Source organism: Peromyscus leucopus, chromosome 3 (assembly GCF_004664715.2).
Source record: "Peromyscus leucopus breed LL Stock chromosome 3, UCI_PerLeu_2.1, whole genome shotgun sequence".
NCBI lineage: Eukaryota > Metazoa > Chordata > Mammalia > Rodentia > Cricetidae > Peromyscus > Peromyscus leucopus.
Window position 1 is genome coordinate 88,839,066 of NC_051065.1, and position 24,908 is coordinate 88,863,973.

At 46.5% G+C, this 24,908-nt stretch overlaps 2 protein-coding genes across 6 annotated transcripts in view; one reads left to right on the top strand and one right to left on the bottom strand.

The window, feature by feature from the left end:
• Ggcx (gamma-glutamyl carboxylase) overlaps positions 1-15,880 on the top strand; it is a 20,317-nt gene extending 4,437 nt beyond the window's left edge. The window contains exons 3-15 of one of the 5 annotated variants that reach the window (XM_028855176.2): positions 1-50; positions 341-506; positions 4,757-4,835; positions 6,501-6,607; positions 8,837-9,000; positions 9,543-9,808; positions 9,970-10,101; positions 10,821-10,972; positions 11,395-11,564; positions 11,723-11,853; positions 12,294-12,441; positions 12,599-12,794; positions 13,117-15,880. The exon at positions 1-50 is cut by the window's left edge and continues 109 nt beyond it. In XM_028855176.2, the coding sequence (XP_028711009.1) occupies positions 1-50; positions 341-506; positions 4,757-4,835; positions 6,501-6,607; positions 8,837-9,000; positions 9,543-9,808; positions 9,970-10,101; positions 10,821-10,972; positions 11,395-11,564; positions 11,723-11,853; positions 12,294-12,441; positions 12,599-12,794; positions 13,117-13,309 (1,954 nt within the window). In that variant the 3' untranslated portion in view covers positions 13,310-15,880. The other 4 variants (XM_028855177.2, XR_003732922.2, XM_028855178.2 and 1 more) reach the window with 4 other exon arrangements.
• Positions 15,881-16,513: 633 nt separating this feature from the next.
• Positions 16,514-24,012, bottom strand: Mat2a (methionine adenosyltransferase 2A). Its single transcript, XM_028855175.2, has 9 exons — positions 23,770-24,012; positions 21,180-21,257; positions 20,815-20,937; positions 20,020-20,132; positions 19,789-19,932; positions 19,409-19,627; positions 18,941-19,123; positions 18,709-18,842; positions 16,514-18,129 (listed from the first exon to the last, which is right to left on the bottom strand). The coding sequence occupies exons 1-9, from the start codon at positions 23,858-23,860 to the stop codon at positions 18,027-18,029; spliced, it is 1,188 nt and encodes a 395-aa protein (XP_028711008.1). The 5' UTR covers positions 23,861-24,012; the 3' UTR covers positions 16,514-18,026.
• Positions 24,013-24,908: the final 896 nt, after the last annotated feature.

Sequence of the window (24,908 nt, forward strand, 5' to 3'; positions counted from 1 at the left end):
CCCGCTGCCACTTGACTGGATGTATCTTGTCTACACCATCATGTTTCTGGGTGAGGGGGACTGGGTGCTGGGGATCAGAATCAGGGAGAATTGACTGGCCTGTCGGAAACTCACCAGAAGCAGGCTGGTGAGCCGCAGATGTCTGTATCACTTCTGCTGTGGTTCAGCATCACGCCGCTCATCTGTGCGTCACGTGAGCCGTCACGGCCCCATGACCCTCCTTTCATTCCGTTCTCTGCTTGGTTATAAAATGCCTGCCGACTTTTCTTAATTCCAGTCCCAGGGAAGCGGGGCCTGTGGTGATGCTTTGACCTTGAATCCTCTCCTCACAAACCCCCAGGGGCTCTGGGCATGTTGCTGGGCCTGTGCTACCGGCTAAGCTGTGTGTTGTTCCTGCTCCCGTACTGGTACGTGTTCCTCCTGGACAAGACATCGTGGAACAACCACTCCTATCTGTATGGTCTGTTGGCCTTTCAGTTGACATTCATGGATGCAAACCACTACTGGTATGTGCCTCGGGAAATAATAGGGATAAGGATGCTTACTGGATCGGGCGGGCAGTGACGTCCTAGAAATTGTCCAATAGGCACAATTTTTATTGGCATTTTGATCTTTTGGGAGCGGGGATTTGAGGTGGGATTTGTATTGCTGTATGTAGTCTGGCCTTGAACTTCTGCTCTCCTGCCCTAGCCTGAGTGCTGGAATTACAAGTGGGAGCCACCACGCTGGCTCAAAGACATATTTTTAACCAAGTTTTGCAAAGTATGGTCTGAGATCATGCTCTGACTTGGATGGATGCGGGAGAGTCTGTTCTCTCCTTCTTGCGTGTGGGTTCTGGGGATCCAGCTGAAGTAGGCTCGATGGTGAGTGCCCTTATTTGCTCAGCTCTATTGCTCGCCTGGCTTGGATGGATTTGGGAAGGGGAAGGACCAGCACATTGGGTGATTGAGTGACCTAGGAAAATGGCTCCACCCCACTGCTTCCCTTTTTCCCTATCTCTCCAGGTGCCTTGATATACCCACTCCTGTTTCCTTCTTAGAAGAAGAGAAGACTAAAGCCAGACATAGCTGTTTTCAGATACTCCAGGGCTGCAGACTTGACTTTCCGTGTGTGGGCCAGCCCAGAGAGGCAGTGATAGCCAAACGTAGACGTTGCTGTGAGGTGGAAATGATAGCAGATACCAAGGGAAAGGGCATCAGGGTTGCCCAGCAGTGCTGTCCTAGGAGAAAGTAGCCCACTCCGTCTCTGGCCTAGGTGACCATCTATCAGGGGAGGTGGGGGAGAGCCTTGGAGCCAGGGTGGTGGGGCAGGAGACCTTGAGATTTTTCCTGTTAGTGAGAGGTAGCTGTGGAAGCTCAGTGAGCTAGATGGAGATGGCTCACCACTGATGCACGAGTGTATAGTTCTCTCCCATAAAGCTTTGTGTGTGTGCACATGGGCTGCGGATTGCCCCCGCCTCCCGCATGCTGAGCATGTACACTCCACTCCCACCAGGCTACGTCCCCAAGCCCTGGTCCCCGTCTTTGTCAAACTTGAAACCCATTCACGATGTCTAGCTTTGATCATAGAGAATTAAGAGGTCATTTTGACAGATATCTCCCACTTCTAAGTTCCATTTTTATGATTTTTAGACATTTTGAAAAAAAGAAATACCTATCACATACTCAGGGCTTTGTATGTGGCAGGCATATTTAATTATTTTTTCCTCATTAACCCTATGAAAAGTCAGGTTTGTTTGCTCATGCCCAGCACTTTGGGATGCCAAGGCAAGAGGATTGCTTTCAATTAGAGGCCAGCTTGGGGATTGGGAGATAGATAGATAGATAGATAGATAGATAGATAGATAGACAGACTGACAGACAGATAGATAGATGATAGATAGAGAGATAGATAGACAGACAGACAGACAGATAGATGATGATAGTTAGATAGATAAATAGATAGATAGACAGACAGACAGACAGATAGATAGATAGATAGATAGTGAGACCTTGTCTCAAAACAAAAATGAGGTCCCTGGAGTTGGACTAGTTTTGTAGATGAAGAAGTAAATCTTAGGAAAATAAAGACTCTGCCTAAGTTTACAAGCAGGGAGGAAACAGATGAGCTTCGTTGTCCTTGACTGCAGGTCTAGGTCTTTCGACCGCAGTGTAAGCCACGTACTCCCTCCCTTCTTCAAAACCTGTTTGGTTTCTGCCTCAGAATAAGTCTGGTGTTAGTGTTTTAGCTTTTCCAGTTCTCTCTCAGGATAAGATTTAAAATCAGTATCTTCCAGCACTGGATCCTGGTGTCATTTTATAAATGTTCATTTATGCTCTGCATTATTTTGCTGGGGAGTATTTTGAACTTATTTTTCCTTTTTTACCCCTACGGAAGTGGGAGTCAGACTCAGGGCCTTGCACATGCTAAGTAAGTGCTCAGTCTCTGGACTGCTTTCCCAGCACCCCACACACACCCACCCACACCCACACCCCATAAGATAATATACTGTATAGCTGAATGTGGTGGTGCACACCCACCTTTATTCCCGGCATTGAAGAGGCAGAGGCTTGAAGATTATAGCTTGGGCTATGTGGTGACTTCTAGGCCAGCCTGGGCTACAAAGTAAGACCTTGTCTCAAAACACCATAACAAAAGATATTGCACTGTGTATTTGTGTGTGTGCATGTGTTTATGCACCTCTGTATCTGTGTTTTAATTTTATTTCATGTGTGTGTATATTTATCCTACATGTATGTATGTGTACCATGTGCGTTCCTATGCCTGTGGAGGTCAGAATAAGGCACTGGATTTCCTGAAATTGGAGTTACAGACAGTTGTGAGCTGCCACATGGGTGCTGGGAGTTGAACCCAGGTCCTCTAGAAGAACAGCTAGTACTTTTAACCATCTTTCCAGTCCCCCATTTTGTGATTTTATTGCTTATTTACTTTATTCTTCTTTTTTGTGACATAGTTTCACTATGTAGTTCTAGAACTTGCTAAGTAAACCAAGCTAGCCTCGAACTCATGAGGATCTGTTGGCCTCTGTCTCCTGAGTGCTAGGACTAAAAGTGTGTGCACCATGCCCAGTCTATTTTTATTTTTTAATTGTATTTATTATTATTTTCATGTTCCATATTACGTGGAAACACAGGATACAGGAGAACAGGGTGTACATGTGTGGTGTATGTGTAGAGGTCAGATTTTTGTGGGCTCCAGTTGTGAACTGTAGTTGCTGACCTGAGCCGTTTCTCCAGCCCACCCTTAGATTTCTCAAGCACTCCCTCAGATTTCTTTCTCCTTGTCCTTTCTATTATAGCTTTGAACCTGATGTGACTCTTTAGGACCAACTGAAGAGTGAGCTAATAGAAACCACTGTATGTGTGGGTTTGAGTCAAGCTGCTATTGTATGTAGATCGTTCTGGCTCCAGGCTTTAGCAGTTCTCCTGCCTCTGCCTCCAAGTGCTGGAATTGTAGGCATAGGCCACTATACCTGCTACACTGAAGTTCTTGTTTGTTTGTTTGTTTAAAGACAGGGTTTCTCCGTGTAACCCCCCTCGCCATTCTGGAACTCGCTCTGTAGACCAGGCTGGCCTCAAACTCACAGAAATCCATCTGCCTCTGCCTCCCAAGAGCTGGGGTTAAAGGTGTGCGCCACCACTGCCTAGCAAGTTTTTATTCTTACGATTTACTGTAGACAGTGTCTGAGTTACGGTTCAACTTTAGTGTCTTTTGACGTGGTGGTGAGAGCATACCTGTTCTCTCTCACTTAGTTGGCACAGCGTTCAACCAAACAGCCAATGCTTTAATTATAAAAGAATTTGTCCTGGATGACCTTGCCCAACTGCAGGCTTTTGTCAGTGTTCTGAGCACATTTAACACAGCGTGTAGGCCATGCTTTGATATCTAGTAGGTTATGTATATCAAATACATTTCTTTTCTTTTTTTTTTTTTTTTTTTATTTATTTTTTTTATGTGTACAGCATGTATGACTGCAACAGAAGAGGCACCAGATTCATTACAGATGGTTGTGAGCCATATGGGTTGCTGGGAATTGAACTCAGGTCCTCTGGAAGAGCAGTCAGTGCTCTTAACCTCTGAGCCATCTCTCCAGCCCCCTATCAAATACATTTTCAAATTAAGGCTATTTTCAGCTTCTAAAGGGTTTATTGGGGTATTACTTTATAAGCTACAGAACATCTATGTAGTATTCTCTCATGATCTTAATAGTAATTATCATTACAATGTACTCCTATTGCCTAGCATGGTACTACACGCCTGTAACTCTAGCACTTGGGAAGTGGAGGCAGGAAGATTAGGAGTTCAAGGCCAGTTTCAGTTACCTAGTGAGTTTGAGGCCAGTCTGTGATATGAGATACCCCCTCTTCTCAACATCATGTCCCAGGAGGATTTACTCATGTGTTTCATGAGGCCCTCAGAATAGCCCAGAGAATCAGGAAGTGCATGAGAGCTTGCTCGTCCTTCCTTCTTTCCTTCCCTCCTTCCTTCTTCCCTCACTCTTTCTTTCTTTTTTGTTTTTTGAGAGAGTTCCTTTGTGTAGTCCTGGCTATCCTGGGGACTAGCTCTGTAGACCAGGCCATCCTCAAACTCAGAGTTCCTCCTGCCTCTGCCTCCCAAGTGCTCAAATTAAAAGACTTGCACCACCATTGCCCAGCTTGAGAGCTATTTCTGAGGTAGATACATCTGGCCTGATTGGAGGGTGGGAATGTAGCTGGACTAAGAAGCCTTCCTTGATGTTTTCACCTCCTTCCTATAGGTCTGTGGATGGCCTGCTGAATGCCCAAAAGAAAAATGCCCATGTTCCCCTTTGGAACTACACGGTCCTAAGAGGCCAGGTATGGAATCTGGTGTGTGTGTGTGTGTGTGTGTGTGTGTGTGTGTACACCTTCCACCTGGATCAAGCCCAGTCTATTTCTTTGTTGTTTGATGCTACCTAGCTGGCTGGCTGGCCAATGAGCTTCCAGGGATTCTCTGTGTCCGTCTCCCATCTTACTGTAGGATGTTGCAAATACATATGTACAGTACTATGCCTTACTTTACATGAGTTCTGGGGATTCAAACGTGAACCCCCATGCATTTGTGGAGAATGCTCTACCCACTGTGTACCTCCCAGCCAAGGTGGGCAAGGGACTCCTTGTGAGCTGTTAATAGTCAGCAGTGGTCAGAGGCCTTTCCTCTGCCTCTCCAGATTCTTTTTTTTTTTTTTTAAATATTTATTTATATAGCTAGGCATGGTTGTACATACTTTTTTTTAAAAAGATTTATCTGTCTGTCTGTCTATCTATTTATTTTATATATATATATATATATATATATTTATATATATATATATATATATATATCTCGTGTTCTGCCTGCATATGTCCTTGCAAGCCAGAAGAGGGTACCAGATATCATTACAGATGGTTGTGAGCCACCATGTGGTTGCTGGGAATTGAACTCAGGACCTCTGGAAGAGCAGTCAGTGCTCTTAACCACTGAGCCATCTCTCCAGCCCCCGGTTGTACACACTTTTAATCCCAGCCCTCAGGAGGCAGAGGCAGGGGATCTCTGTGAGTTTAAGGCCATCCTGGTCTACATACTGAGTTCCAGGACAGCCAGGACTATACAGTGAGACCTGATCTCACAAAAAAATTATTAATTTATTGTGTGTGTGCATGTACTGCAGCATACATGTGGAAATCAGAGGGTAACTTTGGGGAGTTGGGTCCCCCTTCTCTGTGTTGAGGTAGGATGTCTCTTGATGTTTCTCCCCTGCTGCAATACTCCAGGCTAGTTGACCCAAAAGCTTCTAGATGGTTCTCCTGTCTCTCTCCCATCCCTGTAGCAGTGATTACAGATACGCCCTCCCCCCCCTGCATCTTCTCCTCCTTGGTAGTTGAATTCGGGTTGTCATCCCTGTACCACGAGCACTCTTACCCACTAGGCCATCTTGTTGGCACTGGATGTTTCTTTGTTCCTTTTGCTAGAAAGCTAGATGGGCCCTCCATTTTTTTCCAGTTCCCCAGTCCCTGAGTTCTCATCCCTTCGTGGAATGAACAGTACCTTGTCTATCGGGTTAGACTCTTCATGAGATAATCACTTCTGTGCTTTTATTACTTTTTCCTTTGTGCCTAACGTGCCTGGCATAGGTAGATTTTTTTTTTTTTAAAGAGCTCGTTGGATGAATGACTGAGACGAAAGGTGAGAGGAATGGATATGTTCTTTCTTGGGTACTGGCTGAGATGAGAACTTTCATTCTTTAAATTTTTTTTTTAAAGTTCCATTTATTTTTATTTTTGTATGCATGTGTGCCTGCTTGTCTGCGTGTGTACCATGTGCATGCAGTGCTTACAGAGACCAGAAGAAGATGACCTAGAGCTGGAGTTAGAGGTGGCTGTGCTGGGAATCAAACCCAGATCCTCTGCAAGAGCAGCAAGTCCTTAGCCACAGAGCTTTCTGGAAAAAAAACAGGGATTCTTTGTTTGCTTAAACATTCATGCTGCATGTTATGTTTACAGATCTTCATTGTGTATTTCATTGCGGGTGTGAAAAAGCTAGATGCAGACTGGGTTGAGGGCTACTCCATGGAACACTTGTCCCGACATTGGCTCTTCAGTCCCTTCAAGTGAGTAGAGTCGAGGTAGGGCCTTTTGGGGTTCCATGTTCTGAGTGGGTGATTCATCTGTCAGGTCTGTGTAACACATGTCTGACATTTGCCTTGTCTCCCTCTTCAGCCAAATGCAGAGTCAGTGATAGTCAGAGATGGGGTCCAGCTGCATCTGGACTCTGCTATAGATGGTCAGAAAGAGAAAGGATCAGAATTGGGAGACGCAGTGTCCCACTTTGCTTTCGGTTGCTGTGATAAGACAATGACCAAAAACAGCTTGGGGAGGAAAGGGTTTATTTCCCTCCCACATCTAGTCCATCCTAATCATCAGCCATCACTGAGGGAAGCCAAGGCAGGAACTTAGCAGAGCAGGAACCTGGAGGCAGGGACTTAGCAGAGACCGTGGAGGAGTGCTGCTCACTGGCTTGTTCTCATGGCTTAGTTTATGTGTCTAACTGTTTTTCCTGTAAGTGTAACACATGGGTGCCTAGTGTTGATGGAATCTTAGAAGAGGGCATCAGATCCTCCGGGACTGGAGTTACAGATTTGAGCCACCATGTGGGTGCTGGGGCTCAAGCCTGGGTCCTCTAGAAGAGCAGCCAGTATTAACTGTTCACTCATCTCTCCAGGCATGTCAGCTTGCTTTCCTATACCAGGACCACCTGCTCAGAGGTGCCACTGTCCATAGTTGACTAGGTCCTCCCGCATCAGTCAATCAAGAAAATGCCCTGAAAGACTTTCCTCTAGGCAATCTGATGGAGGCAGTCCCTCAGTTAGGTCTCCTCTTCCCAGATGACAGTGAACTAGGCAGCACACTTGGTCACTGAGCCAGTACCCAGCAGTTACCCTGGGTGGCAGTTGGAGTTGCTTGTGTTCTTGCCTTGTCAACCCCCATTGTTTGAAATTTTTATTACATTTTGACAGTACTGGGGATTGAACTTAGGGTCTCATACATGTAAGGCAAGCATCCCGGCCCTGAACCCACTCTTTATTGTGTTTTATTTTTTTAATCTTTTGGAAATGGGGTCTCACTATGTAGGCTTGGCTGGTCTGGACCTTACTATGTAGACCAGGCTGGCCTTGAGATCAGAGCTCCTTTGCCTCCTGAGCACTGGGATTAAAGGCGGTGTAACCACAGTCTTCTGTAGGAGCTCCTCAGACAGTTTAGAGGACAGACAGTGCTGCTCCTGCATGGCAGAGCAGTTGTTACCAACTCTAAAACAGCTCCGTCTGTGAGTTTTCCTTCCCTCCCGACTCCAGGCTTAGTAGCAAACACCTTTGTTCACTGAACCATCTCACCAGCCCAAAGCAGTCAGCGTTTAAAACAGGTTTGTTCTTTATCTTTTGAGAAAAGATATCCCGGGCTGGCCTCCAGCTCCCTGAGGATGAACTTGAACTTCCTGATCTTCCTGCTTCTGCCTCCCAAGGGTTAGGATTAGAGGTGTGCACTGCAACATCCAGTTTTATGAAGTTCTAGGGACCAGCCCTGGCACTCACCTTTTTTTCTCCCCTCCCAATTTAACTTTTTTTTTTATTGATTCTTTGTGGATTTCACATCATGCATCTTGATCCCACTCATCTCCCTGTCCCTTCCCATCCACCCTCTACCCTTGCAACCTCCCTCCCAGGATAAGACAAAATAAAATTTAAAAGAAAAGAGGAAAAGAAAGAAAAGAAAAATCATTGTGGACGCTGTAGCGTGACACAGTGAGTCACACACTATACCCTTTGGTCCATCTATCATTACTTGCGAGTGTTCATTGCAATGAGTCACTGGTAGTTTGAGGCGTCTGGTTTATGCTACACCATCGATACTGGACTCTCACTGGGACTCCTCTTGGAGAGCCTGTTGTTGTCCTGTGTCATGGAGATCCTGCCTCTTTGGGCCTTCAGGGCCAGCCCCTTCATGCCCAGCGCTCACCTTCCAATGCTTCTCATTTATGACTTCCGTGAGGAACTGGCTCCCTGCAGTATACTTTTCCATCAAATTTTATCCTGGGAGATTGGGCTTTACTCATCACACAGGGGATATTAAAAAAAAAAAAAGAACATCTGAAAATGTCCAGGGGTTGGTAAGCTCCAATGTAGAACATTTTTATGGGTGCATTTGGGCCTTAGCTGTCATACCCCACTGGTGGGCAGATCCTCATCAGGGACAAGTTGCTAAGGCAGCTGGTACTTCAGTTGTGCTGTGATTGCTGGGTGACCCAGCTGGCTGGGCCTGGACTTTTGTCCCTGTGTCTGCAGGCTGGTGTTGTCCGAGGAGCTAACAAGCCTGCTGGTGGTGCACTGGTGTGGCCTTCTCCTTGACCTCTCAGCTGGCTTCCTGCTCTTTTTTGATGCCTCGAGATCCATTGGCCTCTTCTTCGTGTCCTACTTCCACTGCATGAATTCGCAGCTCTTCAGCATCGGTCAGTACCTGCCGCTTGGTAGGAAGCAGTGACTGCAGAGCTGTGGGGAACGCCTGGGGAGAGGCATTGTCTGCAGGCGGGAGGTGGTGGTGGTGGTGGGTCAGGAGCTAAGCTGAACCCAGTACAGTCACTGTGAAGTAGGAATACGTAAGGGCGAGAGGATTGGGACCTCAGGGACAACATGCTGCACAGTGAAGGTCTGCAGGGCGAACAAGTTAAGCACTTCCTTCAGGGCCCGGCACGCAGCTCAGCTGCGCCAGTGCTTCCCTAGTGTGCAGAGTCCTGGGGTCCATCCCCAGCACCACACACAGCCAGGTGTGATGGCATTCACCTCTTGTCCCAGCACTCGGGAAACAGAGTGAGAAAGATTAGGTCAAGGTAATCCTTAGCCACATAATGAGTTCTAGGCCAGCATAGGCTGCATGAGACTCTGTCTCAAGAAAATGAAGACGGAGCTCATTAAAGTAAAACATGTTAGAGGTACTTCATGAGGACTGGTAGGGGGAGCCTGACCATGTTGACATGTCTCCCTGCTTTCCTAGGTATGTTTCCCTATGTCATGCTGGCCAGCAGCCCCCTCTTCTGCTCAACCGAATGGCCTCGGAAGCTGGTAGCCCGGTGCCCCAAAAGGCTGCAGAAGCTGCTGCCCACCAAAGATGCTCCTCAGCCTAGTGCTTCCTGTGTGTATAAGAGGGCCCGCGCCAGAGCTGGCCCAAAGGTGGGGCTGCGCCACCAGCTGGGAGCTGTCTTCACCCTGCTCTACCTTCTGGAGCAGCTCTTCCTGCCGTATTCCCATTTCCTCACCCAGGTTTGTTCCTTAATACATGCCACAGAGGCTGAGCTTGGACTGCGGTGGATGCGGCAGCATTAGGGAAGGAAGGGCTTGGCTTTACAGCTCTTCCCTTTTGGAGGATGAGGTTGGGTTGAGAGGCACTAAGCTGATGCTCTCTGCTCTGCCTTCCTTCCTAGGGTTATAACAACTGGACAAATGGGCTGTACGGCTATTCCTGGGACATGATGGTACACTCCCGCTCCCACCAGCATGTCAAGATCACCTACCGTGATGGCCTCACTGGCGAGCTTGGCTACCTTAACCCTGGGGTGAGACATCTGATGCTGCACTTCTTCGGAGCTCCTTGGGCTTTGGCATTTTATTTGGTCCTATACATACCATCAAGTAAAACAAATTTGGGTCTCTGAACTTTCTCCAAAACCAGACAGAACGTTTTCTTCTTTTTTCTTCCTTTCTTTTTTTTGGTGCTAGACCCAGGGCCTGACACATGTTAAGTGTATACTCTACCATTGAGCTATCGCCTCATCCCTGGATCTTTTGTAGTTTAAAAAAATGTATCGTGTATGTGTATGTGTGTACGTACATGAGAGACAGATAGACATGTGCATGTGGAGACAACTTTGTGGAGTCAGTTATTTCTACCGCTTTGTGAGTTGTGGTAACTTAAGTCATCAAGGTTTCGTGGCAAATGTTTTTAACATGGTGAACCATCTCTCCAGACCATGTTTTTAATTAATTAAGCCAGAGTCTTTCTGTGTAGCCCAGGCTGGTCCCTTTTCAGCTATAATGTCTAGTACTGGACTTTTTATTTTTTAACGTGGATAGAGATGTCATTGTTTTGAATTAAGATTTTGTTTTGGAAAGGTAAGTAAATACCTAGTAATGAAAAATTCACACCTGAAGACAAGTTCCTTTTTTTCCCCTCCTGCTCAAATTAGGCAGCAGGCAGAGATTTTTGTGTTATTGGCAGTGCATGTCTTGGAGGTTGACAGTGACAAAGTGGGACTAATATGGGGGTTTGGGGCAGGTATTCACACAGAGCCGGCGATGGAAGGACCATGCAGACATGCTGAAGCAATATGCCACCTGCCTGAGCCTCCTGCTTCCCAAGTACAATGTCACTGAGCCCCAGATCTACTTTGATATTTGGGTCTCCATCAATGACCGCTTCCAGCAGAGGTGGGCAAGGGGAGCAGAGACAGGGAAAGATGAAGCACAGCTCTTTTGTCAAGATGAAAGCTGATGTCTCCTCATGTTGTCTTGCTGTTTACAAGGCTGTCTCTCTAGTGCATGTCGGGGTTGATCTGGTTGTGGGCATAGCTGGTTATGTCCAGCAGGGGGCACCATCATCCAGGAGGAAGTGAACTGACTGTTCTTGCAGACACTGTTGTTAACACAATGCCTTCTCCTCAGGTGGCCACTAACGCACCTTCTTTCCCACCTCTCTGTCACGGACTGGCTATAACATGCTGACAGTAGGCATTGCTCTTTTTGGGAACTCCTATTCCCTCTCCATGGGTCCAGTGAAGAAAGGAACAGAAAGAAGAAGTCTGGTGGGTGGGTGGCCACTGCCTCCTTAGAACATGGTTTCCTTTTTTAAGGCTTTTTGACCCTCGTGTGGACATCGTGCAGGCTGTCTGGTTCCCCTTCCAGCGCACACCTTGGGTGCAGCCACTCTTGATGGACTTGTCTCCCTGGAGGACCAAGTTACAGGACATTAAGAGCAGTCTGGACAACCACACTGAGGTGGTCTTCATTGCAGATTTCCCTGGTATGGAGGAAAGTGAGGGGAGATTCTGCTCTTTCCTTGACTTCCTTGACCAGAGACATTGCATATGATGGGGGAGGGAGAGAGGGGACTCTGGAGGGGACAGTGGTGAAGATTGTTCTGGGGTGGGGTGGGGTGGTGAATTCTTTTGCCTCTGGCAGGTCTTCACCTGGAGAATTTTGTGAGTGAAGACCTGGGCAACACTAGCATCCAGCTGCTGCAGGGAGAGGTCACTGTGGAACTGGTAGCAGAAGAGAAAAACCAGACTCTTCAGGAGGGAGACAAAATGCAGGTATTTGCCGGGGCTAACGGTGACAGCGACTGGGGACTTAGTACTACCAAACAAACACTTTAGAAGTGCTGTGAAGTTTAGGTGAGCAGGGTTCATCGTCACAAAGAAATCCTTACCAGTGCAGTAATGTAGTGGGGGTTCAGAAAGCAAGGGCTCCATCGGAAGCCTTTCAACTGTCAACTCTAGGACTTGGGAGGCTGAGGCAGGAAGACTGAGAATTCCAGGCCAGCCTGGACTACATAGTGAGATCCGAACTCAAAACACAACACCGGAAATAAAAAAAGGAGCCCTGAGGCTGTGAACAACTTTATCCAGATTCTAGAGGCCATTGTTTCAACTCCAAGACACAGGAAAAGAGTGCCAGCAGGGTTGGAGTAGGGAGGCCATAGGCTGCTAGCTAGGGAGGTTAGAGCTGGATGTATCTTTTGTTCCCCCATCAGTTGCCTGCTGGAGAGTACCACAAAGTCTATACTGTGTCATCTAGTCCTTCCTGCTACATGTACGTCTATGTCAACACTACAGAGGTCGCCCTGGAGCAAGACCTGGCCTATCTGCAGGAATTAAAGGAGAAGGTGGAGAACGGGAGTGGTGAGTGTATGGAGGTGTGACGGAGAGAGCGCCTGGTTTCAGAAGTCGGGGCTCCGGGTTCTAACCAGTCAAGGGAGTGCTGGAAGCCTCTAGTTGAGGGAATGGCTGAGGGAGAGAGTGGTCCATCTCAGGTTCCTTTTTGCTGTCTTCTGGACAGAAACGGGGCCTCTGCCTCCAGAACTTCAGCCTCTTTTGGAAGGGGAAGTAAAAGGGGGCCCTGAGCCAACACCTTTGGTCCAGACCTTTCTAAGACGGCAGCGGAAACGCCAAGAAATTGAACGCCGGCGAAATAGCCCTTTGCATGAGCGACTCCTGCGCTTCTTGCTGCGAAAGCTGTATATCTTCCGACGCAGGTGAGTTCACTCACAGCATCTGCCAGTGCCGTCAGATGTCTGCAAGTTGGTCACTTTCCCTAGTGAGGGTGACAGTAGACTCCTAGGGATCTTTCCCTCCTCACCCACCTCTTCTTATCTGTAACCGTTCCGTGGTTATTCCTGTTCCACCCTAGAATATTGTCAGGCTTCAGAGGGAGAAGGGTCCTTGCATTTAGGGTGTGGTAGGTTAATAAAGTAGATGTCTGTGTCCCCAGGTGAATGGGTCCAAGACCAAGCGTTTCCTGAGGGCTTTACTGGAGTTATGTAGAAACATAAATTTGGACTGTTTTAACTCTTTCAGCTTCCTGATGACTCGAATTTCACTCCGAAATCTGCTCTTAGGCCGCCCTTCCCTAGAGCAGCTAGCCCAAGAGGTGACGTACGCAAACCTGCGACCATTTGAACCAGTTGACGAGTCAGGTGCTCCCAACCCCGACTCTTCAAACCCGACCCCTGCAGAGCCAGATGCCGAGCATGTTCACTCAGAGTTGTGAGGAAGTCCAGATGTTCTGTGCGGTGTGGGGACAGCCTGTTACAGGTTTGCTGCCTGTGCAGAGATGTTTATTGGAGAAAAATCATCTATTTTGAGACAGGCTTTTACAATACAGCCCAGGCTGGCCTCAAACTCATGGTAGCTCCTCTGCTTCAGCCTCTCAGTGGTTACATGTACATCACCAAACCTAGTTTTTTCCTTTAACATTCCCCCTTATAAGTTCTTAAAGATGATAGCTTATAGAATCCAAGGCAACAGAGAATTTGAAGAATTGAGGGCTCTTTTTAGAAGCAATATGAACTATCCTCTTACAGTAAAGGGTTTCCCCCTCAATACAGAGTTTCTCTGTGTAGCCCTGACTGTTTCGGAACTGTCTGTAGACCAGGCTGAGCTTCAACTCAGAAATTTTATGCACCACCACCGACTGGTTCCTAAGTCATTTTTAAGCTGGTTCTTTAGGAAAAGGAATGTTCCACAATTAACCCATGTGTTTGCTATGTGCCTGGTACTGTTTGAAGCAGTGTACCTGAATTATCATACTCAGTACTTGAAGAAGCATTGGTCTTAAATGCTCAAATTTTACCTTTGGAGAAAAGAAAGCAAGTGGGTTGACAATTTGAACTGGTATCTGTTAGACTTAAGGTCTTATATACTGCTGTTTAATGATTTTTCAGAACCACTGACAGTAAAGCTGAAGCAGTATAGCTTAAAACTTGTGTTAATCTAAGTGATTAAGATGGTCAGGTACTAAATGCACAAAGTAATTCTGTATTTACAATTCCTTTTTATAGCAAGTTTTTCAGTAGCAGTGATATCAGAATAGGCACTACTAAATAGGGAAGCCAGATGGCTTGCTTTAGTATAAATCAGCTTACTGAATGGCAGCTAAGCCATGACTGAGTCATAAGCCTTGAGGTTTTCCTTTTCCTTACATTTGTCAAGCCCCATCACATCTTCTATTCATCCTATTTTTACTTCTACTATCGGCCTATTCCTTTACCCTTTATACTGGCTGTAATCTATTTAGGAATAGACCAAGACAGGGCCACCACCTTTTTTTGCACAGGTTGGGCCCAAGTATGGAGACCAAAAGTCCCTCTTAATATATACAAAGCATTGTATATAGGCTACTGATGGCCATGCAGAGAGCTCTGATCATTTTCTCAAATAGGAAGAACCCTAGTTTGCATTCTTCTTCATGATCTTTTCTTACAGTAACACCATGAATACACCTTGGCACTATGTCCTTTCCAAGTTCAGCTACTTTCCTTGTTTCCTTAACCTGTCTGTCACCTTTGACTAGCAAGAAAAGGGTTTTTGTTCGGGAGGGGTGTCTTTCAAACTTGTGCTGAGAAATGAACCCAGGTTTCATGCAAAGTACTTAAGTTTGTAGAAAGATGCTGCTTCCATGCTTACTTACTACCTGACTTTTCCCCAAGGAAAACATTGGGATGAATTAAGTAGAGATGAGGGCATTACTAATAATTTAACTTGCTTGGGACTAGAGATGGAGCTCCGTTAGTTTACCTTTTGATCTCAGCACTGTGTAAGTGGAGCTCTATGATACATACCTGTGACCTCAGCAGAGGCAGGAAGATCAGTTCAAAGCCAGCATAGGGAGAGGTGAAACTATCTGGTCGAAGGAAGTTTATTAGCATTGCCAGAGAAACTAGGCTCTCCAACTACAATTGCTCTGGCAATGGATTGTTGATGTCTTTTTAAAAAGCCAAGGGGAACCTGGGCTACCAAGTGAGTTCCAGGAAAGGCGCAAAGCTACACAGAGAAACCCTGTCTCGAAAAACCAAAAAAAAAAGCCAAGGGGCCTAGCATTATACATGTAGCAAAATTAAAAAATACAAATTTCCTTTCAATGTTAAGAATTTGTATCCCATGTTACTATCTCCAGTGTACACTACATTCTTGTCCTTAGCACTGAACCCGCTGCCACGCTTTTACTTTTTCTGTTTTCCCTGGTCTAGCTAGTGTTCATATACCTAGTATTTTTAGGACATACTCTGCCCTAAATCACTGTTGTAGTCTGAGGTCCAGATCTCAAGCACATCTGTGCAGTTCAGCAATTCTGAGATGGCCTCACTTAGACCAGGCTATCCCCAAAGATAAATTCTGTAGCAGAGGACAATCTTGAACTCCGAATCAGCTGGTATTGCAGTTATTATTACTGTGTTTGGACTTTTTGAGACAGGGTCTATTATGTAGCCCTAGCTGCCCTAGGACTATGTATACCAGATCTGGCTGTTTCCCAGCATTTGGGACCACAGGCATGTGCCACTACAGCCAACCCAGCAATTTAAAAATTCTCCACAGCTGTTCTGGCTACTAAGCAACATTCATATATCTCATTCCTGCCCCTAGCCAACACAAGGTTATTCACAATGGAACGGCATCTAAAGACTTGAGATGAAGAACTGCTCAAGAACCCAAGTTTGTGGTCTCTGGAATGCTGGGATTCCAAGTATGAGCCACAGAGGGTTTTGTTTGCCATAAATTAAAGCTGTACTTTTGGGAAATTTGTTCCATTATTTTAATAAACTTCAAAGTCTCTTAAAATGTTTTTAGTGTTGAAAGAGCAAAGTGTCTTTTTCTTTTTTTTTTCCAAGACAGGGTTTCTCTATGTAGCTTTGCGCCTTTCCTGGAACTCACTTGGTAGCCCAGGCTGGCCTCGAACTCAGAGATCCGCCTGGCTCTGCCTCCCAAGTGCTGGGATTAAAGGCGTGCACCACCACCGCACGCCTTTATGTCTTAATGTCTTCCTTAATGTCTTAATGTCTTCCTGTCACCACAGAAGCCCTACCCCCTTCAGGTAAACCCATACTTCCTAAGTCCCAGATAATAGGTATTTCAGGTTCCTGAGATCTTCCCCATTTTTCTTAAGATAGCATGAGCATACTAGTTCTGCTATCCTTAAACTCAAGAGAATCTTTTACAGCATACAAACATGTAAAGTGTTGCTTCCCAGGATTTCACATGGCAAATGTAAATAAAAGCACCCCTACATGTTATCCTGATCTCCACACATACCATGGTATGTACAAAATATTACACTAGGTTTCCTAAATTACCACTCCAAACTTTTAGCCACGATTTATCTTATACATGGTTGAGAACTTTACCTTTGGCAATGGGTGGCAGATGCAGTAAGGGGATGCATGCAGATTTTAACTTAGAAAGCAACTTATGGACACAGTTTGGGTAGAACCTAGCATTTTATTTAGATCTTCATTAAACTGTTGGAATTGAGAACCAGACATACGTAATAAACCTCCAAAAATAGATCCTGAAAGGCACTTTCTTGCTTAGGGCAAGCAGTCATGGAATAAGCATGTAAACAAGCTGGCTTCTCTGTACCACACCAGCCAAGTCAGCTTTCTCCATGTCCAGCCGCACCAGCTCTGCCCTCCCTTCTGTTAACACCAGCCAGACCCCCTGTAGGTCTAACCCAAGGTTTTTCTGTAGGACACCTTGGCCTACCTGGGAATGCTGGAAACATGTTAAAGGAATCATGGTGTTGAGGAAAAAAAAAAAGAAAAAAAAAAAAAAAAAACTTTTAAAAGCTGCCATCTGAGGTGATGGCTTCTCTGTACTTACGCCATACCCCAGAATACAATAAATAAGCAATTAGAAAATGTTCAAGTATGAAGGGATTTCCTCCTCCCCGCCAAAAGCACTGCTCTCTGAAGGAAGCTGGTTTCTCTGTAGCCACACCAGCTGTTCAGAAAGCTCATTGGACCTGGTTTTGAAAACAAAACAAAGTTAAAACCCTGGGAGGAGCTATTGTGCAGTGTGGAGTACTGTCTTTCTTATAAAGAAAAAAAAGTTACCTAGTACCAAAGTGTGCAACCTACAGACCCTCAGGTACTGCCCCGTGACTTCTCTGTATGACATCACAAGGGGGCCAAGTGCCTGTTCTTCTCGACTAGAAGTTGGTGAGGTTTGGCTAGTGCTGAAACCATGCATAGGATTGGTTTACTAAATAAAACCTTATTACGTACGTCCTCCAAAGACAGCTGAAAAGTGGAGAGATTTTGATTTGGTGCTGTTTAAGAGGTGGCAATTAATAGCATAAGCACCAGGGAGATGGTTTAATTGTAACTGCCTTTTTTAAAGTCAGGCTAGAGCTCCAACTGAAACTTGCGTTTCATGCAAGATTGACTGGATAGGGAACACTCCCTGACAAAGAACTACATAATTAGAAATGACCGAGTTACAGGGAGGATAAGGGAAGGGGCTTCACATCCAATAAATAGAGCTCAAGACATTACAAATTCATGCTGACAGGGCTGTGGCACTGCCCAAGTCTATAGTCAAACTACAAGTACTTTACGTGCACATTACAAGGACATTTTCAGCATCTGGTGGGAAAGTAATTGCAATTAGGACTTTGGAGGATTAGGTGACAGGGCACAAAGGTTCGATTTCAAAGCATTATCCACTACAGTGTTTGTTTCTAGGCAGTTACATGGATCACCTATGCTCACTATATCCATTATAATGTTGAACAAAACACCTAGGGACAGAATAGCAAGCCCCACTTACAGTCCCCACAAAAGCTAAAATTCATGTCATTGATTCGAGTGACTGCAACTGATCAGGAGCTGAAAGAGGACAGAAAATTTTAGGAAGTAGGGCCCTTTCCCTCAGAGCTTGAAGGCTTCTCTGTAGCCTACGCCAACAAGTCTGGGGAAAAAAGGCTAACACTTTCAGTATTTAAGCTTTTTGGGCACTTCCCATGGGAAGCTGTCCCTACCAAAGTGGCCATAGGCTGCAGTCCTCTGATAAATTGGCTTCTTCAGATCCAGATCCCTGGAATATACAAGTCCATAACTTAATATGTAGCATTAAATTAAAACAAAGCAAAACAATCAGCAAGACTCATTCAAGAGCTCTGGCAATGAGTTCAGTTCTCCCTGGGGCTTGCTAGGAAAAAAGTTCAGGGCAGAAGTGTTTGTTACTTCCCTGGCGTCCAAACTCCTTGCACAGTCCTTATCAGTAACTAGAGTTCTTGTTTTCCAGCCCTGGCTTGACAAATAGGAAGACTTATCATTCACAGGAATTCCAATTAAATACTTACCAAGGTCCAAGCACTGGCCACTATGGTTATTTTCTTTGTAACTTTGATCATCCCACCTTAGCTTATTAATTCTTAATGTAGCACCCTTAGTTAAGATTAAGCACAAAGCTCAGTATTGAAGATGGAGAACTTTTTAGGATGTTACTGAGTCACAGAACACTAACTTTATCAGCTAGATCCTCTCCAGGCAATTGAAAATCCTGGCATGTTCTAGGAATTCAAAGAGGAGTCCACCTTCCTCTCCTCAGATTTTAGTATGTATGCCCAGACCCTCCCTATTTCTCACTAGCAACAGGCTTTACCATCTTTACCTGACAATGACCCCAGGACGAAGATCAAAATTCTTCTTCACAATTTCTAAGAGCTCTCTCTCACTCTTCTGAGAAGTGCCATAATGGAAAATGGAGATCGACAATGGATGAGACACTCCAATAGCATAAGAGACCTAAAAGTCAGTGATATAACATGGTTATAAAATAGGGAAGTATATAAACTATTTTACTAAATACATACCCTTCTCCCATTTCCCTGTTCATTACATACCTGAACAAGCACCCTCCTGCACAGACCTCCTTTAACAAGGGATTTTGCTACCCAACGAGCAGCATAAGCAGCTGAGCGGTCCACTTTGGTATAATCCTTTCCTGAAAAGGCCCCTCCTCCATGAGCTCCCCAACCGCCATAAGTATCCACAATGATTTTTCGGCCAGTCAAACCAGCATCACCCTGAAATTATAGGATTTAAGTCATGTAATCTTTTCTACTAAGTGGTTCTTGACTAGGCTATTAGGAACTATTCAAGATACATATGTGGCGAGCAGTAGCTCACATGTATAATCTTAGTGCTTGAAAGGCTGGCTGCACACAGCCACATTAACATCAGATACACATTGAAATTGGGGTAGTCTGGGCTACACGAGACACGGTGTGTGTGTGTTATGTGACCTGGGGGTGGAGTCAGCCAAAAACTAAGTAACCAACAATAACCAAAACATCTCATACATTCATTACCTGAGGCCCACCAATAACAAATCTGCCACTTGGCTGTAGGTGGTAAATTGTATCCTCGTCCAGGTATTTTGCAGGTACAACAGCTTTGATCACTTTCTCCTTTAGGGCATCCCTCATCTCATCAAGACAAACTTCTTCATCATGTTGCACAGATATAACAATTGTATGGACTCTGATAGGAAGCACAGCACCTCGATCTTGCATATACTGCACAGTCACCTTGAATGCAAAATAGACCAGAACACTTGTCTAACCAGCGTTGTTCTCTACTATATGTTTAAATATAGCAAAAAGACACTATTCTCCCCAGTCAGTATAATTAAGTAACTTAGGAATTTTAATGTAATTGAGATGAACGTAGCTTTAAAATAACCACTTACTTGAGTTTTAGAATCTGGGCGTAACCAAGGCAATGTGCCATTGCGGCGCAGTTCTGCCAGTTTGGCATTTAGCTTGTGCGCTAAGACAATGGTTAAAGGCATACACTCCTCAGTTTCATCAGTGGCATACCCGAACATCAAACCCTAAGAAATGGGAAAAGTGAAATGGGAAAGTGCAATCCAAGTCTCGGGTTTACTGTTAAAAGAGATGCCAACAAACTATCACAATACCTGGTCTCCTGCACCAATGTCTTCCTCATTCCGGTCAAGATGAACACCTTGGGCAATATCTGGTGACTGTTGTTCCAAGGCAACCAACACATTACAAGTCTTGTAGTCAAACCCTACAAACAACAAGGTGTTCCAATCACCCTCATCTTTCCTTTTAGTGTTAAGAGTAGTGCTGTGTTGCTAGCAATTGAGACACTTCTACTTTTTTTTTTTTTTACAAGAAGGGTAGGTAGCGGGATGGTGGTGGCACATGCACACCATTAATCCCAGCACTTGGGAGGCAGAGGGAAACAATCTCTGAGTTCCAGGACAGCCAGGGCTACACAGAGAAACTCTGTGGGGGTGGGGAGAATAAATAAAAGGCTAAGGATCAAGCAGAGAAAAAATATTGATGCAGAGATCTACAATTCACTATTTTAAGAGATCATATTCACACAATTCACTTATTGCCCCCCTCCCTAACATGATTTGAAGTAAAGTTTTTAACTTGGCTGGCCTCAAACTAAGCAGCTAACTCCTGCCTGACCTCCAGAAGTTCAATTTACAGGTATATCATCATGTCTGGCCTCTCTATTGACATGAGTCTGTATATTAGTTGTAGGATAAGATACTGCTTTTGCACGCAATGTCACACTTTTTAGAAGACAGAATAGGCTGGATCAGAAAGCTGAGAGGATATGGTAAAACTGCAATCAGTTAAGGATTACTAGCAACATTCTAGAAGCTTCTCCGGCCAGCATCAGATTCTATGCCTGCAAAAATGAGTTTACAGAAAATTAAATATTTAGAACATACCTTTGGAAGAATCATCATATCCAATGTGCTTAATGGCTTCACGAACTACTTTCTGGTAATCAATGGCAGCTCTGGATGTAATTTCCCCAGCAAGAAGGATCATTCCAGTTTTAGCAACAGTTTCTAATAAAACAGAAATTTACTTAAAATATTAGTGGTGGGAGAAGTTGAAGAATTCAATCCATTTTGTATATGCTATATCCCCTGGGCTTCATTTTCTACTTCTGAGATAAGGTCTTGCTAAATTGTCCACACGGGCATTTAACTTGCTCCCTCCAGCCTCAACCTCCCAAGTAGCTAGTAGCACCACAGACTTTGCTTCAAATGCCCTCTTTCTCATTCATAAACAAGTATTGTGTACCCACCACAAGCCACTTTGGCGTCGGGGTCCTGCTGAAGGTGTGCATCAAGAACAGCATCACTGATCTGGTCACAGATCTTATCTGGAAAATAAAAATTCCTGATTCAGTTTAACCATTACTGTTAACCCCATCTATAATGTAACTAACAGTAAATGTCTACCTTGAGGGCCAAGTACAGCTGTGGATTTGTAGATGACAAAAATCTTGTCATGCTGTCAAAAGATTATAGACTTACCTACACCAGAAAAATCTCTGGAGCATTTTGGTTTTTTGAGCTAGGGTTTCGGCTTATTACCTAGTCTGAGCTCAAACTCATGGCAATTCTGACTCAGTCTCCAGAATGCTGGGATTAAAGCATGTGTCACCATTCTAGGCTAGAACTTTTTATGGTAAAAATAAAAGACAGCATTATTTGTATAATCCTGGCTCACACTTGTGCCATGGTGCTCATGTACAGATCAGAAGACAACATTAAGAGGAGTTGGTTCTCCATTATGTATCCCAGATCCCAGAGACTGAACTCTGATCTCAACAGGCTTGGCAGCCAAGTACTCTTAACCCACTGAGCAATCCCACTGGCCCCACCCACATAACTTTGAAGGGAACAATTCTACTTCATGGCATTAACATGAGATCTTAACTGTTAATAAAAGCACTGCTTTACCAGGAGCTATTTGCCAGAATAAAAATTACTATACACAGGGATGTATGCTACTTGAAAACTTGGAATTTTAGCCTGAATATCGTGACACGTGCTCACCAAAAGCCAGAACATTCATTCAGCATATTTAAGCCATTCTAGTCCACTATATAGTTTACACCTTACAATGAATTCAGTTCCACCTCAAAGTATTTCAATTATTTTGAAAATTGAAGTTCCCAGCCAAACCATTTTCTATGTTAAATAATAAACAGAACGGCCACGTAAACTCTCAGATTAATCAAGTCAAAGTAGAAATGGTGATTATCTTGAAATCCCAAAGCCTACCCCATGAAATAACTTCACAGTATTTTAAAGATCAATCGTTCTACTTCATCCCCCACATTTAAAATTTGTTACAAATTTAACCCACCAAAAGAGCCAACTGTCAGGTCTATTTCTTAAAAGAACAGTTCACTTTCCCTATTAATAGAACCACTCAGTTCAAGTTCTAACTAGTACCAAATTTCTGTGCCTGGGGTTCTGAGTAAACCAAGGCCATATGTAGACCTTAAAGAACACTAACCTAATTGGGAAACGAGAAACTATGAACAGGAGTAACAGCAAGAGATGATACAGGAAACTGTTCAAATGCATTCTATAGCATATTCAATTTCTCCTTGTAAAGGTGTTAACATGTAGCCCAAGCTAACCTCAAATTTAATCTCCTGCCTCTACACTCTAAATGCTGGCGCTACAGAAGTGTACCACCATGCCTGGCACCAGTCTCCTGGATTTTGTTACTACACCCTTCCAAAACGTGTACTGCGGCCAGAGCCTTAAGACCCAATCAACTGTAACAAGGAGCGGCTCAATCGATGTGGAGGTACCCCTTTTTCCCTGAGGAAAAACCCACCACAGCGACACTCGACTTTCATTCATCAAGATCCTCCTGGGTTTGTTCTCTATCATCAATTAGGCCACTAACTAAAAGCAAATCATCTCTTCCATCAGACTAAGTAGTTAGTAAGTATATTACTGTGGACCCTTTAACAGAAGCAACTCAAATTGCATGCCGTTTACTAGATGGTATGTTGAGTCTGAGACCCAAAGTTCCCGAAAATAGCTTCATTGTAACCCATTTCATCATGGCGGCTCAGTGGACAAAGCCAAAAGAAACGTGAAAAAAAAAATCCTCCTTTAGTCGAGGGAAAGCGCCAAAGGAAAGACTTTAAAAGGAAACCTAAGGCGATGGGAGTCTGCACTTAATTCATGCTCCTCATCCTTTTCACGCAGCCTCCAAATAAGGGATGCCCTCTCTAACTCGCGCTATATTTAGTCGGCGGCTGCCTGTCACCTTGAAGGCCTGAGGACATGTCCACCCATACTCTTAAGCATTTCCAGTGGCCGGAAGCCATGTATCATGGAGATAGGGCGTTTGGAGACCGCAGCCCCCTACTTGCAAACCCAGGGGTCGGGCAGCTCGAGGCCCCCCGCCAGCTCCGCTTCGCCCCGAAGCCACATGCGGTGAACACGTGGTCGGCGCTGCAATGCGGGGCGCGCGCTCCCGACGGCCGGACGCGAGCACGCGGGGCGGGGTCGCCCACTGGAGCTTTTTTTTTTCCAGACGACGGGACCAAAGAGGAAACAGGGCCCTCCCCGCGCCGATCGCAGGCTGCCGCGGGCCCCCGCCCTTCTCGTTTGCTGGAACCTTCCGCATGCCGGGGCGCGCCGCCGGATGGGGATGGGAGAAAAGGGGGGAGGGGAGCGGCGGCGGCGGCCACGCACGGCAAGCTCGCCGCGCCACGAGGGAGGCGCGCGGCCGCCGGCGCTGCGCTCACCCATCCGCACGGCCTCGACAGCCCCCCTGTCCCGTCCCGGCCCGCCCCCGGCCCCCGGCCCCCGGCCCCAGCCTTCCGCCCTTCCCTGCTCCGAGTCCCCCCGTCCGCTCACCTGGGTGACCTTCCCCCACGGACTCGGAGGTGAAGAGGAACGTCCCCTCCTCAATGAACGCCTCGTGGAAGCCGTTGAGCTGCCCGTTCATGGCGGCGGCGGTGGTGGTGGTGGCGGGGAGAGAACGCGACTCGGAGGCGACGGGGCAGCGGCGAGGCAGGGCACCGCGAAGCGCGCAGAGCGGAGGGTTGCTTCAGCTTCTCGGCAGGCTGGAGACTCGGAGCGCACGGAGCGGCGGGGCGAAGGGGCCCGGTATTTATAGAGCGGCGCCCGCGCGCGCCCGGCCCGGGCCCCGCCCCTCGGCGTCGCGCGCCAATGCGCCAGCGGCCCGGGGTGGGCAGGCTGGGGCGCCCCGGCCGAGGGCTGAGCCGGACCATTCTGCCGCCGGGCCGGGGGGGGACGACGACGACAGCGGAGGGAACCGCGCCTCCGGCCCGTAGTCAGCCGTCTCGGCGGGTTAAGGTAGATGGAGGTGTGAGGACGGGAGGAGACCGGGCTTCTAGGCCCCTTCCCACGATGGACGCCGGAGGGGAAGGCGACTTGGGTTCGAGGGACGGGCTCCCCCCTGTGCGGGGACGTGGCACATCCCTTCCGACCGTTGCCCGCGGAGGTCCGCCGGCGCGTGCGCGCGCGCGCCCCCCGGCGGCGGCGGCGGGGCATGGCGGCCGTTTTGTGCGGTGACGCTCCAGCCCGGGGTCTCTCCTGCCTCCCCGCGCCGTTCCCGGGCCTCGTGCACCGGCGCCGGGTGGCCCCTCTGCCATAGCAAGGTGGCCATGTTGGCTGGCCGCGGAGGCGGCGGTGCGCGGCCCTCTTTCACCCTACGCGGATCCCTGCCGGGGGCGAGAGATCCCGAGGGGCTCTGGCCCATCTGTTAGTCATTGCTCGCGTAACTGCTCCGGTGAAAACGACTGTAAAGGCAACTAACGGGATGGCTGTATTGTTTAAAAACGGGTGCCACTTGCCAGCCTCCCCTCCCCCCTACCTCCACCCCCCCCCTCCCCGGCCGGGCTTCGTGGACCCGAGGCCTCGCAAGAGCCTCTTTTGTCCTAAGTCTGACCTTGCACGGTTTGGCTTTCCGTCCTTCGGAGGGAGAAATGGATGTTGAATCAATCTTTTTCAGGAGACTATCGAACAAAGTG